General features: G+C 47.1%; 1 protein-coding gene across 1 annotated transcript in view; it reads right to left on the bottom strand.

Annotated features, from left to right (window-relative positions):
- Positions 1 to 292: 292 nt before the first annotated feature.
- LOC105561337 overlaps positions 293 to 17,928 on the bottom strand; it is a 45,881-nt gene continuing 28,245 nt past the window's right edge. Inside the window, exons 2-3 of the mRNA XM_012011211.1 lie at positions 6,834 to 6,986; positions 293 to 4,452 (exon numbers count right to left, since the gene is read on the bottom strand). Coding sequence (XP_011866601.1) covers positions 3,439 to 4,452; positions 6,834 to 6,986 — 1,167 coding nt within the window. The 3' untranslated portion in view covers positions 293 to 3,438. The remainder of the gene's footprint in view (positions 4,453 to 6,833; positions 6,987 to 17,928) is intronic.

Raw genomic sequence — 17,928 nt, 5'->3', positions numbered from 1 at the left:
AGAGAGAGAGAGAGAGAGAGAGAGAGAGAGAGAGAGATGTGTGAGAGAGAGGGGGGGGGAGAGAGGGAGAGAGCAGGTGAGTCGTCGACGCTGCCTTCCTTCTCCTTTGTTAAAGGCAACACGATCATTTCGTCCTCTTTGTTCGCGATATTAAAGTACGTCAGACGCCGAAGCGACTGGTTCTATCTACTACCAGGGCTGGAGGTGGAAAAGGAAGGGGGAGAAGGGGTGAGGTGTCAATTGCGTTTGTTGTGCGCACGTGGAGTTCAAGATCGACCATTTATCTTCGCTGTATCGTACATATCCATCGATCGATCGATCGAAGCTTTTCGGGCATTTCAAACTATGCCGACTGTACATAAATAAACTTGGTACTTACATTCATGTAGTACGGTAGTCGCAGTGGGACGAGACGTAGTTGAACACCCTCTGCAGTCTTTCCTCATAGCCTATATAATATATTTATTATACCTTGTACGGAATATCCCGCGATTATATGCGACGTGTTGTCGCGGCGTTACGACAAGATACAATGCTGTCAGAAATGAACAATCGTCAATGCCTTGCGTGTTCCTTTTCTTTCCTTTCCTTTCTTAGAACAGTGCGTCCAGGCAATTTGACCGATAATACTAATTATGAGGCAGTGTCAGAAAAGTAAAGAACCAGGAAGGGGAATTCATGAAAATTGAAACACACATCAGAGGAAGACAGAGAAGAATGCACCTTTTTGGTTACGGTGTAAGTTACATATGCAATATTCTCGAGTATTTCAATTTCATATATTTTCCCGTCTGTTCCGCGCGCACAATTTAAATATAATAATATTAATACAGTAATACAATACTCATGTGTGATAGTAATTAATAATAATTATACTAAAATAATGGTAAAGAGAGCAATAAGAACTGTGGTAGTAAAAATAGTAGTCACATCCATGATTATTACAATAATAATAATGACAACGGTACATAATACCGTGTGATAAGAGAATGATCGCCATCGGTAATAATATAGTCGCGCGGTCTTACTTGGTAGACTATACGCACTATCATACAACGATTATGTACAAAATAATATATACACACACATGTATATATGTATAATATAATATGTCCGCTGCGACGACACTCTCAAGGGTTCTTAACACTCGTCTACTTTCACGACAATTATCGAACTTCTAGTACAAACACTTTTTTTTTGCAAGCACACCTTAAGGCCTATTTTACCGGTGTACCGCACGTTTCCCCTCGCCAGCTAACGACGCGCTATATATCGTACGCGAAAGACGAGCTACTTCGAGTAATATCATACACGGGGGAGGTGGCTAGGCTACGTACACAATCAGACACGAAACGGGTTTCGCCGCCCGAGGACCGTCGCCGTGGTCTCGATACGAGAAACAATCGATTTCTAACTGCAACCGATTCGTCTTACCTGCGGTTTGCTCTACGGAGACGGGAGCCGCTCTCAAAGCGAGAGCTCGAAGTGATGCTGCCTTTGGTATATAATCAATATCGGATCCGGCGATCGCCAAGTGAACAAGTTATTTCACGAGGGTATGTGTAAATCACTTGCAAGTAATTTTTATGAAACAAAAGGAACCAAGCGTTTGACTTGGATTATTTCGAGTAAATTTTGATCGCACGTTAAACTAATGTCGAGTTAATACACATTTATTCAACTGTTGCCATTCTAAAAGCAAAATGATAACGTGAAAATTATACCAATATAATGTTCATTTTTTTAATTCAAAATCGGGATGAAATACGAATTCACTTCTGCGTCTGAAATAGCGTGTCCAATCAGGCGGACGCGACGCGGTATCGTTAAAAAGCCGCGTTGATAATGGCAATAATACGATAATTAGTACAACGTAAGAGAAGTTTGCGGCCCGCGGATAATACTGCATCTCGACCGGTTCGACGAAACGCGACAAGACGAGATGAGACGAATCGCGCGCTCAGGCTCGTCTCGAATACTCTCCCATTGTGTAATTACACGCGATAACATTATTACAATTACAAGGTAGAGCGAGATGCAGGCTAGATGCAACCGGTCCTTTCCCCGTCAATGAGATGCTACCCGATCGCGCATTAACCGATAATTCAGATCGCCCGAGATTGCATTACATCGTTCACAAAATTACACGACGCGACGCGCTCGAAAATTTTCTTTATCCCTCGATAAGCATGTTCCCCGTGGAAAAATGTTTATCTTCCAACGAAGCTTAAATAAAATTCTGTTAAAAAAAGTTCGGCCTTTGAAAGATTAAACGGTATCGACAGGCAATGTTACATCACTTATTTACCGCACCGCGCAATGTGCCTTTATGATTTACAACACAGAAATTATTAGCGCCGGGATATTCCCGTTGCGGGGAAACGAGCCGCAAAATTTTAAGAGTTCATCATTCGTACGGAGCATCAGTCGTCCATTTTGCATCACATTCCGATTAGTCGGGGGCGAATCCCCGCGCACCTTAAAAGATGAAAGATAATTCGTCGGGTCGACAACGACGCCGAATGTTGTCGGATTCATCGGATAACACCCGAAAACGAGAAATCGGATCTCCTTCTCCATCCCTCTCTCTTTTTCCCCTCCGACTCTCTCTCCCTATCTCGCGCTGGCTCGTTGAATATTCAGGACCTTCGCGGTGTCGCCGCGCGGACTGTCGTTTCTGCCCCGCCTGGATGGATCGATTCGCGGAGCCGGGTCCGGCGGCGGTCGGATCGCGATCCGCTCTCCGCGTAACGGATCTCTAAATATCGGACATAGAAAGCGCCGCGCGAATCTCTGACACATCGACCCGTATTTCGACAGACTTGGGGAATTATTCCGCTCGCTTGGCCCGTCATCTATATCGGGCGCCGTCGTCGGACGCAAGTAAGCGTCAGGCCGGTCGGCCCGATCGGATGAAATGTGTGACACGAGCACGACGACAATAATCGATCCCGTCCGGTTCAATATGTAATTGCGTTTATCTGTCGCTTCGCTTCTCGACCAAAGACGGGAAAACGACGACGACGAGTAGCCGTCGCTGTATTCGCAATCGCGTCAAACGGATACGTATTTAGGAACGAATTAAAGATGAAGAGCGACCGCGATCGACATTTTGCGCGCGGAGCCGCGTGTAACCGCGTGGGCTATGATAGAAACGCAAATAGGGCGGTCGAATTTTAACGCGTGTCTTTTCGGTGAGTACAGACTTCCGTTGTCTGACCGGCTTAATCGTTTTACCGCGGACGTTTGTCTAGAACGAATTATCGTCTCGATATACACGAGACTCCCGGGGCAGTATTATCGCGACGCGAACAATTCATTGATTCTGCTCGTGGAAATACTGATTTTTCGCTTCTTGATAATCATTGCTTTTTACCCACCTCCGAGGAAAGTCACTGCGAAAATCAGTTCCACTCTCTTCTTCTCGTACCGATTAATTCACGAATGATTCTCTCCCGTCTGGACCGATACTTCCGTGCCCATCATCATCGTCCCCGCCAGAACATTGGGCGATGTCGGTGGTAGAACTAAAGGGCTCGGCACCGTGAACGACGGTCTGAGTCGCTCAGTAAGCGCCAGCATCACTTGACAATGCAGATGTTGGATGGTCGCCAGGAGATTAAGGTTCGTGTCGATCAGCCCGGTGGCCGGTGAGAACCTCTCCCTCTCGGCGCTCTCGGTTTCCTCGACGAGCGGCATCGCGACGGTTGAAACAACTTTCGACTCCGTTGTTTCGGACTCCCTCAACGCGTTAGCGGCGGCTGCCTTGTTCTTCTCCTGGAGCAATCTCTGCTGATGCTTCAGGTACGAGGTGGTGATCGGTAAGCTGTAGTCAATGACCGTGTTCTTGGGATCCAGTCCAGGACTCCAGGGCCTCGGCAACGGCTGGCTGGGCTGCGGCGAGGGTGTCCGTCCCTCCGGCAGCATCCGTTTTCTCTTTGACGACGCCGAGCTCTTCGAGCTCGCCCGGTCCGACTCCGGCGTTCTCCTCGATTCCGGCAAAGTGTCCGAACTCGCGAGATAACCACCATTCACCGGCTCCTTCTTCAATAGGTTCGTGATACTCAGCGGATTGTACTTCTCGTCTTTGTCTTTGTCGAGTTTCGAGTCTGCAGCGGCGCTACTACCGCCGGTCTTGTGCTGTTTTTGGTGCCTGTAGTTGTGCAAGTTCTTGCCCTCCGACGACGCGTGTTGGCCGCCGTTGCGCGGCTTAGAGCTACTTTGCACCGACGAAGACGTCGTCGTCGACGACGACGAGGTCGCGAGGGCGGTGCTACCGGGATTCGGGCTCAACGGAGTTGACGTCGGCCCCAGCGCCGCTGACTGCGTCGACTGCGACTGATTAGACAAGTTCGTCGGACTAGGTGTCCGCGGGCGCCGTTGGCATTCCGTGCAACCCAGCAAAAATCGCGTTACCGCTTCTCGGGGTAGGAACGCGTATGTCTCTGTAATCTGTAACAGAGAAAGAGGGAGAGAGGACCGCTCTCTTTAGAACAGTTCACACTTCAATCTTCAATATTTTTTTCTATCCTTCTGCCATTTAATTTTATCGCGAGAGAAATTGAATTATCTTCGGAACGAGATAAAAACATGCCCAATTTCTATTACTAATACAATTCTCATAGATTAAGTCAGCAAAGTCCCTTTCTCCTGCAAAAAGAGTTTCCCGCGGCGCGTGTTTTATGATAACAGTAGGTGATAATACAGCTGGAGTAAGTTGTTAATGCTGAACTCCATTTTAAGAACGCGATGGAGATATCGGCGAAGATCTATCGAGATAGGATGAATCGATCAGATCTTTCGCCTCGTCTCCTACGTTGCGCCACGACGTACACATTCAGGCAGAAACACCGTTCGGTCGGACAATTAAGCAATTCCACCCGGCCGAGGCGCCGCATCCGAGTGCACGTTCGTGCAGTAATAATACGCAACTACCATTGTCAATCGACACGTTAATATACGTGCGAATGGTCCTTCCCGCTCTCCGGGCGAACGTATCGCTGTCACGTGGCGTCGTTTTACGCGCGACGCCCACTGGGGAAAATTCATGAGCAGTATAACGGAACTTTGATGTCTTCTGCGAGAGGAGGTGTTCAGCCGGAGGGATGTTCCCCGCCCCTTAATAGGAAACGTTTCTCTCTAAGGAAGCGGAGGGGGGCGGCATAACTTAATCAAGGAGGATGGCAGCCTCCGTGAGAGCCCGAGAAAGCCGACACAGGTTGCTGTGTACGTGTGCATATAACTGCGCCAGTTCCGTGGGAGAAGGGGGTAATAATTCGATAAGATTTACCCGAAACCCCTCGCAACGAACTGAGAGGGAACGTGGAGCGAAAAAAAGATGCGTTTCTCAGGTGAAAACCCGAGACAATGCACCTTGTATCTTGAACCGCTGTGTTACAATTCGTCAATATTTCAGTTCGGATTTGTAAAAGCACAATGGATTGCGTCAGAGTAATTGGAACACGGAAATAAATTATTGGCTAATAATTGGACTAGAATATATTTCCCCGACGATAATAATATGTGACGTTACTGAAGGAACGATGGCTGCTGATCAAACAAATATCCGAATTCTGGATAATATATTTAAATACAATATAACGAAACGATGGATAGTTGTAGATTAAGTAAACAAAGTCTACTTATTGTTAGCTTCCTGTAAGACATAATAGGGTCTTACGTTTCCTTTATTCTTTACTTTTTTAAATATAAGAAATTTCACAGTACATGTAAGATTGATACGAATGATTTCTGAATACAGTCGCAACTGCACGGCTTTCAGCGGAGTTCTTGGCGAAGTTTCGATTATGGGGAAATTAACTTGCGATTAGCTTGAAACGGCAAATTGTGCGCGCTACGCGCTCTAACGCATAATATGCCGATCGGACGCGCGTTAAAGGTACGACTCGTCAAAGGCGAATTGTGCCGGATCGGTCAATTCTGCGACCCTTGGCGATGTAACAGCGTCAACTCGAAATCCACCAACCCTGACACGGTGCGTGGTGGTGGTATCGCGTTGCGCAACGCGGCACCGTGACATAACGCGGGCTCTCCTCTCTGGAGCCGATGAATCCCGCCGCCTAACGCCGACTTGAACGTAAAACAGTTCCACCGTCGCGCAAACGCTCGAGTGTGTGAGTAAGCAGGCAATGCAACAAGTGTCCTGAGGTTTTGAATCACAAGCAGATCGCGGCGTGCGAGAGAGAGAGAGAGAGAGAGAGGATGGGAGGCCGAAGAGTGGGAGGGTGGTCGCAGGGACTGACGATGAAGGGTAGAAAGAGACCGTGCTGAGGGTGCGAGATAGAAAGAGAGAGGGGGAGATAGAGAGGGGGGAGAGAGAGAGAACAGATATGATACCCAGGAGAGAGGTTTACGCGAATGCGCGCCGGAACATGTGAGATGACGTGTGGTATCGAGTGTTCGACGCTTGAACGCCTCGATGCCTTCCTTCGGGAACGGTAAATATCGCGTGTCGCGGGCAACCATGCAGGAATTCACCGTTTTGCCGATAGCGCCCGAATTCAGAATTCGATCGCGCTTCGCGGATCGACGGATACTCGACTCGGTTAGTGCCGCACCTTGAACCAAAGAGTCGGATGCTGAGGGACATTGTTTACTCGTACACGCGGAGTTGAACGGTTATGCCGTGACAATTGAAGGCAAGGCAATTTATGTTTTTAGTTGCAGAAGCGTACGTTAAATTTCAGTATCGATAAAACAAAATGTACGCTTTATTAGATGTTAAATGTATATGTTTCCAACGAATATTGGCGTAACTAAAAATATATAAATTGTTTCTTAAATTACATCTTAAAATTACAGCCGCGACTTACCGTTCTGTAGGTGCGTTTCTGGCCGGCATGCTTCCCAGGACGTCCTTCGAGATCAACGTGAACGGCGTGAATGATGTCAAAAAAGTTCTCCACAATCGCGACTTTCTTGTACACTCTTCCAGGTGGGACTGTACCTTCGGCACCATTTAATGTCTGTGAACAGAGTTAAATAGAAGAAATAGTGAGAAGCCTGTTTAACTCATCGTTATGTGCAAGAAAATGTTGTTTTATTACCGACAATAAATAAGAAGAGTAGAATATGATTTTATGTTTCGTCATTTCCATTGTCTTACAATCTTAAAGAAAGCGAATGCGACAAACGATTCAATACGATTTAATAAAAAGTTTTACACAACGTTTTACACAATATAGACAACATATACATTAACAGCTGTCATGTAAACGTTGAAAAATGTCGTCTTTTGTAGATATTATTCGCCCCAAAGTCATCTGTCCGTCAACGACATCCATACAGACAAGATAAGAAACTAATCACGCGCTGCACACTACGTTATGTATCTTTATGCACATATGTATAAAGATAACTTAATACATAACCGATACATATCTTCATATTCTTTAAATAGTTGACTAATACAGACAATTTATTACTTTACAAAGCTCTTGACTTCAGTTTATTTTAATATATACAATATTGTTTTTGTATAAAGCTTTTCAAGAACTATACTATATTTAAACGCCATCTATTGTCTAAAAAGTAACTTGAAACTTCGCTTCAGCTTTCTCAATCGGCAAACATGTTTAGTTCACCACCTGTTACCGACGTGAACCCCGACAGTCTACTTTACCGACAACCGGCAAGCCAGTAGTCGGTAATTTTCGCTGATAATGTTATCTGCTATTGATAAAATAGACTTCATTTGTTTCGTCAGTTAAAAAAAACTTCGAATTGTAATCGCAATTTTTAATTCTGAAATTATAGAAAAACTGCATGAAAATGAGATCAGTTGTATTGTATTAAGTCAATATGATTTGTTTACGTTATGTCATGAAAAACCTGTAATTCCGTATCTTAGCTATTTGTGTTTGCGAAGAAAAATTTTTCTCGACAGTTTGCTCCTTACTATAAAATCGATAAATACATACACGGTATTGTGAAACGCTATTCAATAATACTTTTTTACAACAAATGAAATGCATTCCCCAGAATTGAGATTTCGCTCAGGCTGATTAAGACAAGTAGATCTTGGACCTAATTTTACAACGCATCTTGCTAATCAAGCCTCGTCGTTTCCCATCTCGCATGCATTAACGGAATTCCTCATCAACCGCGCGAAATTTACTTGTCCCGGGCCGGGGTTGAGAACCGCGGCGCGTCCTGCGTAATCTTAATTAATCTCGTCCTAAGTACCGGCATCGCCCGCGGGCATGGTCGCGGTCAGATTGTTCCAGCGAACTTTGCGACCTCAAGAAGTTCGGCGCGCATGCGCGACATTATTGTATTTCCCTAAACACCTGTTGAAGGGTAAAGTTGAACTCGTGGAGTTTAGCGCACGGGCTTAAGTGGCTGTGGTCAAGCGGGATAACAATAGCGACGCCTATCCGATCACATTCGTAAACCGGCGTTGTCCTTCGAAGGAAAAATCACCCTCGTACACGAATTAATACTCGCAGCTCTCAAATTGTCTCTTAAAATAAGCACGATATTAACGAAGCTAATACGCAATTGGAACGAATTTCGATTGTCTCGGGGGAACACTTTATTTAATCGTCCCAAATTCTGTGCCTCGATAAAGACAGAATGAAAATAGATTAATCGAGGGGGAAACCGCTGAGGGCGTTGTGGTGTACAGATTTGCGGAATTACTGGGCATTACTAGGCATTTTATTGGGCATTAGGCCTTGCTGGGGCATTATAAAGATAAACTAAGATAAAATCAGATAAAATGACATAAAACAAGATAAAATAAGATAATAAGATAAAGTAATGCCCACTGGGCATTAGTGGGCATTGGTGTACAAGATTTTGGTCAGCGGTTTCCCCCTCGAGATTAACAGAAGACCAATCATCGTAGATATTCTCGAGTGTACGAATACGAGTGCGAACGTTTATTCAAAAGTTCGTTTAGTCAGAGTTAAACGGGAAATTGTTTCATTGGCGAATAATGCGACGTTTCTCGCGGAAACAGTCGTGCGGTACGTAAGACTAGTCGAATGGACACGAAATGTCGACGCATAAAATGTAGCTTCTACATCGACTACGTCTTTCGCTCAAAATCAAATAGTTTAAGTCTTCCATATCTTTGGAATATAAAAGAATGATAATTATCTCTTGATAATTATCTTATCTCGTGCCTTTTATATTTTTATTATTATTATATATAGAACTTTTAAATGCGGTAGACACCGAGTACCGCGTCAGAGGATTAAAACGCGGAAGTGCGTGCACGCACACGATAAGTGCCCAACCAAAGGGGCTCAAAGAACTATCGGGGATAAATTTAACCCTTTATCCGAGCTGCCCTCAGTGCCGCTCCGCGTTACACGGCCAAGCTAATTAAGCGCGTCTCGCCCTCACCTTTACTCACAACGTACGTAATCTGCGTCAATGATTAGACGATCATCTAATGCATCAGTGCTCGTTAAATCAACATCCTCCCGGTCAAAGGAACGGTAGAACTGGCTTTATCGCTCTGTCAAATTACCAGGAAAGCCCGAGAGCCTGATCTCACTTTCGCCAGCGTCTCTTTCGAGATAAAGGTGCGAGGGGAGACCCGCATTCACCTCTAACGCTCAACGCTAAATGTGACCGTTCGATTCCGAGCCTTTTTTGCGATGCGAAAATCACGTTCAGGATCGTCAAGTGCTAATCAAGCAATTGCGATACGGGCTAAAAGCTTCCTGAAGGTGCAATTACTGAAAAAGGATGGATAGAAAAAAAGCCGCGACATATAGACGTCAGATCCGAAAGAATCGTTCGTTCTTAAGAAAAACGAACCTTGAGGGAAGCAATACAACCTCTTTTATCTGACAAACGAGACTTTCACAAGAAAAACCGCGCATGACATCTCGCGAGATGTAAAATGTCCGAGACAACAAATTTATTATATTATTCTACGCTCGTACACAAAAGGGAGCTTCTGGTATAAGAAACTTTGCGCTACATAAATAATTTGCTAATAATCAGAGAATCTCGGACAACAATTTTTCTCTATTGTAGCAACAAGGTTACTGAAAGCAAAATATGAAAGCTATATTCTCGCCGTAATGTAACCTTGAAATCTAATATTTTTCACAGTTGGCTATTTCCAACAAAACCACATGAAAGTTATAAATCTATGTAAGCCGAAGAGAAATATAAAAAAAAAATTGACCAGCCTGAAGCGAAAAATGGATCAAGGTACGTGTATCCACGATTTAAAAAAGTTGCCAATCGAGGTGAAATAATATCGACCAACTGCTCTTCTTAATCGAGCGGCTCGCCAAAGGAAAATCGCGATTAAGGCGCGCGACGCTGAAGAAAGAACCGCGGTCCGGGGGAAGATGTTTCTCGGCGCGACGAGACGGTCCAGAATAGAAACGCGTCAGCGCTGCCATAAATCCCTATATGAGGCGCGTAAAACCCGGCGGGGCCAAGATGCGGCGGCACGGCAAACGAAAATCCAGATAGGTATAGAGGCTGTTTTTAAAGCCCCCGTGGACCACGAACGAGTTTGCATTTTAAACGAACCCGAACGTTGCTGCCGCCGCAGCGCAATGCCGAGGGGAGAAAACAGCGCGACACGGCGACCGGCGAAGCGGATTAAAAAAATTCACGAGGGAATCGCGCCGCGCCGCGCAGCGCCGCGCCGCTCAGCGTCGGGACGCCGCGAATCGTGCGCGCGGACGGGGAGGAAAGTCACGTACCGGGTGGTCCGCGCAAATCGCTTCCTCTTCCGGCGTAGATAACAGGCCGAGCACTCGCGCGATGAGACGAAAAGAAGTGCCGAAGGAGAGGAGAGGTAATCGTCACCGGCGAGCACTTTCGAACGTTTCCGCTCGCTCTCGCGAGATATCGACGAGCTATCTAAACGACTGGGACTCCCGCGATGTTTCCACGCGCGATTTTCACCGCGGAACTAATGCACTGTTCGCGAGCTAATCGCGATGTTTCAAATACGATGGTATGTATTTAGCATCAGTTTATCCAATATCCAATCCGTATAACTTAGAATGTTTCTCGAATTATCTTTTTTCGAAGCGTTCTGTAATGTATCCTACTGTTGCCAATTTTTATATTATAATATATCTTACTGTAATTCTTACTGATATATAATTTTATCACCTAAGTTCAGGTGACGGCTCACATTGCCCCAAGTTACAAATAACACCAAGTTAATTTAAGTTTAATTTTAATATTGTTTTTATTGGAGCCTTATTTTATATTTTAATTATTTTTTCTATCTAGTACGCGGAAAAAAAATGCTGTTGAGTTAAGAAGAAATGACGCGACGCGTCGCGAACTGCCACAAACACAAATAATTCGCTAAACTGTACTTGCTACGGATTTTAATTTTAAGCATTGAACTAAATATCCAAATTATTAAGACAACTATCTGATGTTTTCCGTTCATTAACGTTGATGTAGTTTCAACGATTCTATTTCAATTACACCAATCTTGTTAATAGATCTGTTTTCCCGTGAATGGGCAGGGGGATATTGTATGGAATGCTAAGGATAGCATCTTCAAACCTAATTGAAAATCGTTTATCGATTTAAAGCATGTGAGTTTGCCGACGACAACGATTCCGCCTAACGAAACTGTTATATGTCCGAAAAGTAACGGCTCGCAGGACAGGTGGAAAACGGTACATGAATTCGTGTACGAGACTTTAAATTATTGGACTGCCTACATCTTGCTCGGTCCTAAAATTGACGTTCTCGGTTCTTTGATTTGTATCATAATGGTCCTGAATTAACTCTATTAATATTTGTCTTAGTACGATGCGTAATTACACATATTTACTGCGTAGATTTATCACGAGGGACAAGGAGGTCTGAAGTGGGCGCAATGATTTTCGCAATATGTTGTCGTCTCTTTTAACGATACATCTAGTTTACAAGTATCCCCGGAACGACTACTCCGGTACTCGCTACTTACACGACAATTCCGCGGGATCTGCGAAGTCGCGTGTAACCGCGCGTCGTCGCCGGCGGCTGTAAAGCACAATCCGCGCGAGCACGGAGAGCGCGTATCAATGAGCCGAGGATGACCGCTCCGCTAGCCCTGGCTATTGAAACAGTACCGAAGTGGCGTCGTAACGTTGCATAACAACGATACTAGGAAGCGACGGGAAAGTAGCACGGCATCGTTCGTGTGCGTCGCGCGGGCAGGGGGACCGACCGTTAAATATTCTCTCAACGAGGTCGGATTACCTCCATTACACCCGGCAAGCGGCGATGATAACGACAATGGCGATACGACGACCCGAGCCAGGCAGACAAGCAGACAGGCAGGCGGGCCTGACCGTAGTACCGAGAAATCCTGGCGCAGTTTTGCTGGCACGACAATCACCGAGCTTAGGATATCAGCTCTCCTCGGGGTCGTTTCTTCGGCGCGCCGGAGCCTGGGAGGCGTGTGATTGGGTTAGTTTTGGTTTGTTGGGACGGGACACGGTCGGCCGGGCCACCCAGTAGCCATTTAGATAAACGACCGGCCCCTGTTGAGTGCCGCGGGATGCCAGCGCGCGAGGGAACGCGGAGAAGAGGAATGGGAGAATAGGAGAGAAAGACAATGAGAGAGGGGAAGAAAGAGATCGAGGGAGAGAACAAGAGGCCGTGTTAACGAGGAATGGAGATCCGCGAGAAGAAAAGCTTCGACTCGACACCAAAGGCATACTCGATGCCCATGGATGGAAAGTATTCGGAATCGGGAAGACGGAACAAAGAGATGCAATGAGACATAGTGGCTCTGTTCGAGCAGTCGCTCCTTCGCTCGGAAGCAGAATCGGGTTTATTACAACATTTCCCCGACCATTGTGTCGCCGTGATTGTGCAATTTCGATTAACGATTAAATTCAATATATGTCATGCGTACGCTCGGAAACGTGTCTTCTCTTTTTCTCACAACTGCGCAATTTTTAATTGCTCCACTACCTCACATTGTGAAGACATAAGGATATCTGAAAATAAACTTACAGAACTGTAGGAGACATAATAGCTGCACGTCAAGTAAATATTTTATAAAGCTATTGTACGGAGGGGTATTTATGTAACGCAATGGAAAGTTGTGAAATGCAATGCGGCAGAAAAACGGAATTAATGAAAAGTGCAGCAAAATCCAGAAAAAAAATTATCAATTAAAAATGCTATGATTAAGGACTTCGTTAATTAACTATGAAGGGCACTATTGGTCACTTTAGCATGCGTAATGCTCAAGATACTTAGAAGACGCCCATTGATCCCCTTTATCGGTATATTTGTCGACACAACACTCTAAAACAGATATTAGAAAGAGATACCGGGGCGGAGATATCGTTTTGAGCCGAGCATATCGAATCCATTCGCCGAAATCGCTCCGAAGCAATTTCGAACTTCTCCAACGCGGCCACGGCTTCTTTGGCAACCCGAGCCGCCGAGCATGGGGATAATTTACAACAAGTGTATCGATCGCGCTCGCGGAGGCGAAGAGTGCGCGATTGGCGCCATTTTCATATATTCGTATATGCGCGCGCGTGTGCATATATTGGCGATACAATTCCCGGTTCCCGCGAAATCGCACTACGCTAATCACGGCTTTTTTTTTTGTTTACCGACAACGATTTTTCCTCGCGGCCGTTTTATTCGCGCTTTTTAAATCCAAAAGCGCCGACTGTAGATTTTTCCGATAACGTCCGCTCTCTTGGTACATCCCGCGAACCGCGTTATCGAGGTCAAACCCACCATAAAGCGTCCCATTAGCTCCGGGCGTACTCGCGTTACACCCACAAACCGCTACAGATCGATACAGAAAAATGCGAGCGGAACTTTCTTCGTCTGTTCTAACTGAATCATTTTTTAGCGCATCCGTTTTACCCTCCTTATATCGAATTCCGAAATTCCATTACACGATGTCTTCCGCAAACAGATATCTTGATTAAGGAAAAATTTCTCAATTTCATTCATTAGTGCAAATTGAAGTGCAGAAGGTGTACGTTACCGCTCGAAAATCTCGGGACCAAGCGTACGATGATGCATTTCACGTTGAGACTATCCGTTAAATTACGCAGTATTTAACATCCAAAATGTTTATGGCGCGTGTTTTATGTAAATGTCAAAGGAACGTTCGTCCCTTTCGAAAACGCAACTGCTGTTATCTACGAAAGCGCATCTCATTGTCGAATACACGAGTAGATTAGTCCTCACCCTAATATTTTCGATCGGCGAAGGGGATAGAGAACGGTCTCCTCGAAAAATTCCACTCACAGCATCCTTGCCGGTAACGGAGGCCTCTTTATCGCGCGATCGTAAGCTATCAGAAAGTGTCCCGGCACCTTCTTGGAATACCGGACGGGCCCGGTACCGCGACGCGGGGGAAGACCCGTCGGACCCCCCTCTGCGGAAACGCGAGGGAGGGAAACTTTCATCGCTCTCTCGGCCGATCCTAACTGTCCACTCGTAAAACCACTCGTCGTCCCGAGAGCCGTCCGTCCGAGTGGCTCCTCATCGCATCGCTAACGACGACGACGGCGACGGCGACGGCGACGGGGACGGCGACGACGGCGACGGCGAAGCGCGCGAATCGATAAGAGAGGTAGGCAGTCGGCAACTCACACCAGCGCACCGACCTGGAATCCGGGACGGCCCGTGACCGGAAACCGATCGCGCGCGCCGGTCGCGCGGCCAATCATCCGAAAAGCCGCGTCCGGCACGCTCGCTAACCGGACGATCCGACGGAAAACCGGAACGTCCGCCCGTCCCCGGAAATACTCCCGCAAACACCAAGGACCGCTTCGACGAGATTGTACGCGATAATGATCGCCTTTGTAATTCCAGGCGCGAGGATTCGCTGACCATCAATATTCGTTTTTAGCAATTTAATACGCGGAGAGAATTTTCTCTTAAAATTCACCCGGAAAATCATGTAATCGTGGGACGACATGGCATTTTAAAGAACCGCGTAAGAGATTTTTCAAATTTTACCATACATTTTACTAGCAAAGTGTACACTAAGTACAATTACTAGTAAAAAGTATAGTAAAATTTCGAAATACTTTCATAAAATTCTTCGAAATACCATGTGGTCCCACGATTTTCGGGATAAATTTTAAGAGAAAATTCTCTCCGCGTAGAAATCTGGCGAGGTTCGAAAAGATGATTTGCTACTGTCGAAGAATGCAAAGATTCAAGTAGTTAAGAACTTGAAAACCTGTACGAAATTTAACAGGAAAGTGGGGGAGGGCCTTCGTTTTTTACGGATATTATATGAAGGCGTTTGGATGGAAACGAAATTTCTCCGATAGGATCGGCAATTTATGAAATGTGAATGAATGTGATGCATCGATAATACATTAGTTTCCGCCGTCACTCCATTTTTTAGGAATTTCGTGATGCGCGATTATCGATTGATACATCGGACGAATGTTTATACTTTTGGTATTATTTATTTGTGCGGAAGAATCCGTAAGGGTTGTCGCACGCGTTTCTCTAACGCTCGCAAATATTGAACACCATCTAGATGGCATTAAAGCGAATCTGAATCTTAGGAGGCATCCGAGCGTTCGTCCGCGTTCAGATTACCGTGCTTTATTTTTGACAGACGAAGCGTCTCGTTGAGCGCTACGTCCAAGTCTCGCGACTAAAATGAATGAGCGAAATACCGGCGCTCTAACACGTTTAATTGGCGGTCGAATAATTATAACCGATGGGCAGTATCACGCTTGCGTAACCCGGTGTCACGAAATGTCAGATGAACGCGACGTTAAAGTCAAGCCGACGTGTGGCGTGTGAGCGAACGGTCGCGTTTTATTACAACGTTATTACGTTTCATCGTGACGTTTTGTACCATCACAATGACGATGCGAAATATCAGCATTTAACCCATCATTCCCGTGTCCTATCGGACCTACGGTTCCAGCTCTTATGAAAAAGCGGTACAGCCTCAACTCTCTTTTTTTCCATCTGCATTCTCTCTACTTAGCATTACGCAACTAATAACTGTATCTAATGCAGCTGTGCCGTGACGAATTTTCCCTAACGATATATATCTCAATCGACGTCGGGTCTGAGAAGTATGATAGATAGATTATAGTGAAATACGTAATTAATATGTGATAATTAATGGACGATAGTAAATATTTAACTTGGCATCTGCGGCGTAATCTTTCCCGCAACGATTTATTATTTCGCTCTAAATCGGGTCGAGCGGGGTCACGCTAAACTGTCATGCGATTCCCGACGAGAAGACGTCGCGTTATCGGCTGTTCGCTCTCTCTCTCTCTCTCCCTCCCCCCCCCTCTCTTTCTCTCTCTCTCTCCAAGTACCGTCATGCTGACGCAAAGTGAAACGAAGCGCGGGGTCGCTCCGTATCTCCTTCTTCCCTCCGTTCAACACGTGAAGAGAGATCACGATCCTCCATCTATCTCTCCCGGCTCCCAGTCTGTCACGGATTTCCCCGATGTTCGTCGCGCATCGACCGCCGTTGCGGGACGAATAGAGACTCCAATCCGATGTGTGGCGTACACTCGGGAGATTGCTGACGTACACGTGGCCCCCTCGGTACCGGACACGGTATTCACCAAGTCCGGTCGAGCAACGTGTTCGGACTTGAGAGGACCATGGCGATCATACTCGTATACATGCACTCGCGAACGAGGTGCGCGTGCGGGCCCTTCGTAGCCGTAGAGGGAGAAGCGGAAAGCTCGCAGACCAGCAGACGAGCAGACGAGCAGAGGAGGAGGAGGAGGAGGAAGAGGAAAAGAATAAGGAGAAGGAGAAGAAGAAGGGCCCGGCGTCGAAGAGACTTGACAGGGAGCCTAAACGGAATAAATTATTACACGACCTCGTCGCCGTGGTCCCCTCCGTCTCCACCGTTTCTTTCTCTAAGGACGGATGCCACCCCGCCGTTAGCCGTCGAGTGTGCGGGCCGCCCTCCCGGCACAAAGATTCATATCTGACTCGGGAGGCCTCCCCCCCCGAGCCTCTCCCCAGCTGCGCCTTCAAACGGGACCCCTAAGCCCGGAGCGGGACGGGATCCGGACAATACTTGTCCGTCCGGTCGGCGGCGACGGCAGCGGCGGCGGCGGCGGCGACAGCAGCCGCGGACCAAACTTCGGCATTCTCTGACTCTCCTCTTCGCCGCGCACCGTCCCGCTCGCACTCATGGTCGCCGAGTACGCTTTCCCTCGCTCTCGCGCAGGCGTCGCTCGGAGCCGCCTGCGGTGTCGGAACAGAGTAAGCGGGACAGCCGGAGCGTAGGGGGGCACAACGTGGGACGAAGGGGGACACACGAGTGGGGAAGCTCGTGGCGCGAGAGCGAAAGAGCGAGAGCGAGCGAGCGAGCGAAGGAACGAGGATGGTGTCCGCGACAAACTGGAAGTCACGAGGAGATACTGCACACGCAGAGACTCTTCGTATCTGTATTCGGGGAGGGAAAGAGAGGATGCGCGAAGAGGGAGAGAGAGAGAGGAGGGGGGGAGAGAAAGAGATAGAAAGGAGGGACAGAACGGGATGGGAAGTGGGATACCGCTGGTGCGGTGGAGCGGCGGCAAGCGCTGGTAGAAGTAGCAGCGACGAAGTAGTGGCGGTGCGATGGGAAGGTGGAGGAGGAGGAGGAGGTGGAGGAGGAGGAGGAGGAGGAGGAGAGACGCTGGGGAGACGGAGGAGAGAATCTCCGGAGATTCCATGCGTGGAGAGCCGTACGTGGAGGAACGGGCCGGCCAGATCGGGCCGCTAGCCTTGCTGGTTGCACGGAAGGCAGGCAGCTGCTAGCCGGCTTACGGCCGCCGCGCATAATACGAAATGAGAGGAAGAGAGAGAGAGAGAGGAATGGAGTTAAAGCAGGAGACATTCCGAGAGGGGGACAGAAGGGGGTAGCGAGAGCGCGTGAAAAGAGTCGCGGCGAGTCCGGGCCGACCGGCCCGTAAGCCTCGCTGTAAAAAGCGCACGCCTAAAGAA

This window comes from Vollenhovia emeryi, unplaced genomic scaffold, assembly GCF_000949405.1.
Source record: "Vollenhovia emeryi isolate VEMERY1.0 unplaced genomic scaffold, V.emery_V1.0 DF939208.1, whole genome shotgun sequence".
Taxonomy (NCBI): Eukaryota; Metazoa; Arthropoda; class Insecta; order Hymenoptera; family Formicidae; genus Vollenhovia; species Vollenhovia emeryi.
The sequence above is the reverse complement of the archived record's forward strand: the minus strand, read 5'-3'. Positions and strand labels throughout refer to the sequence as shown.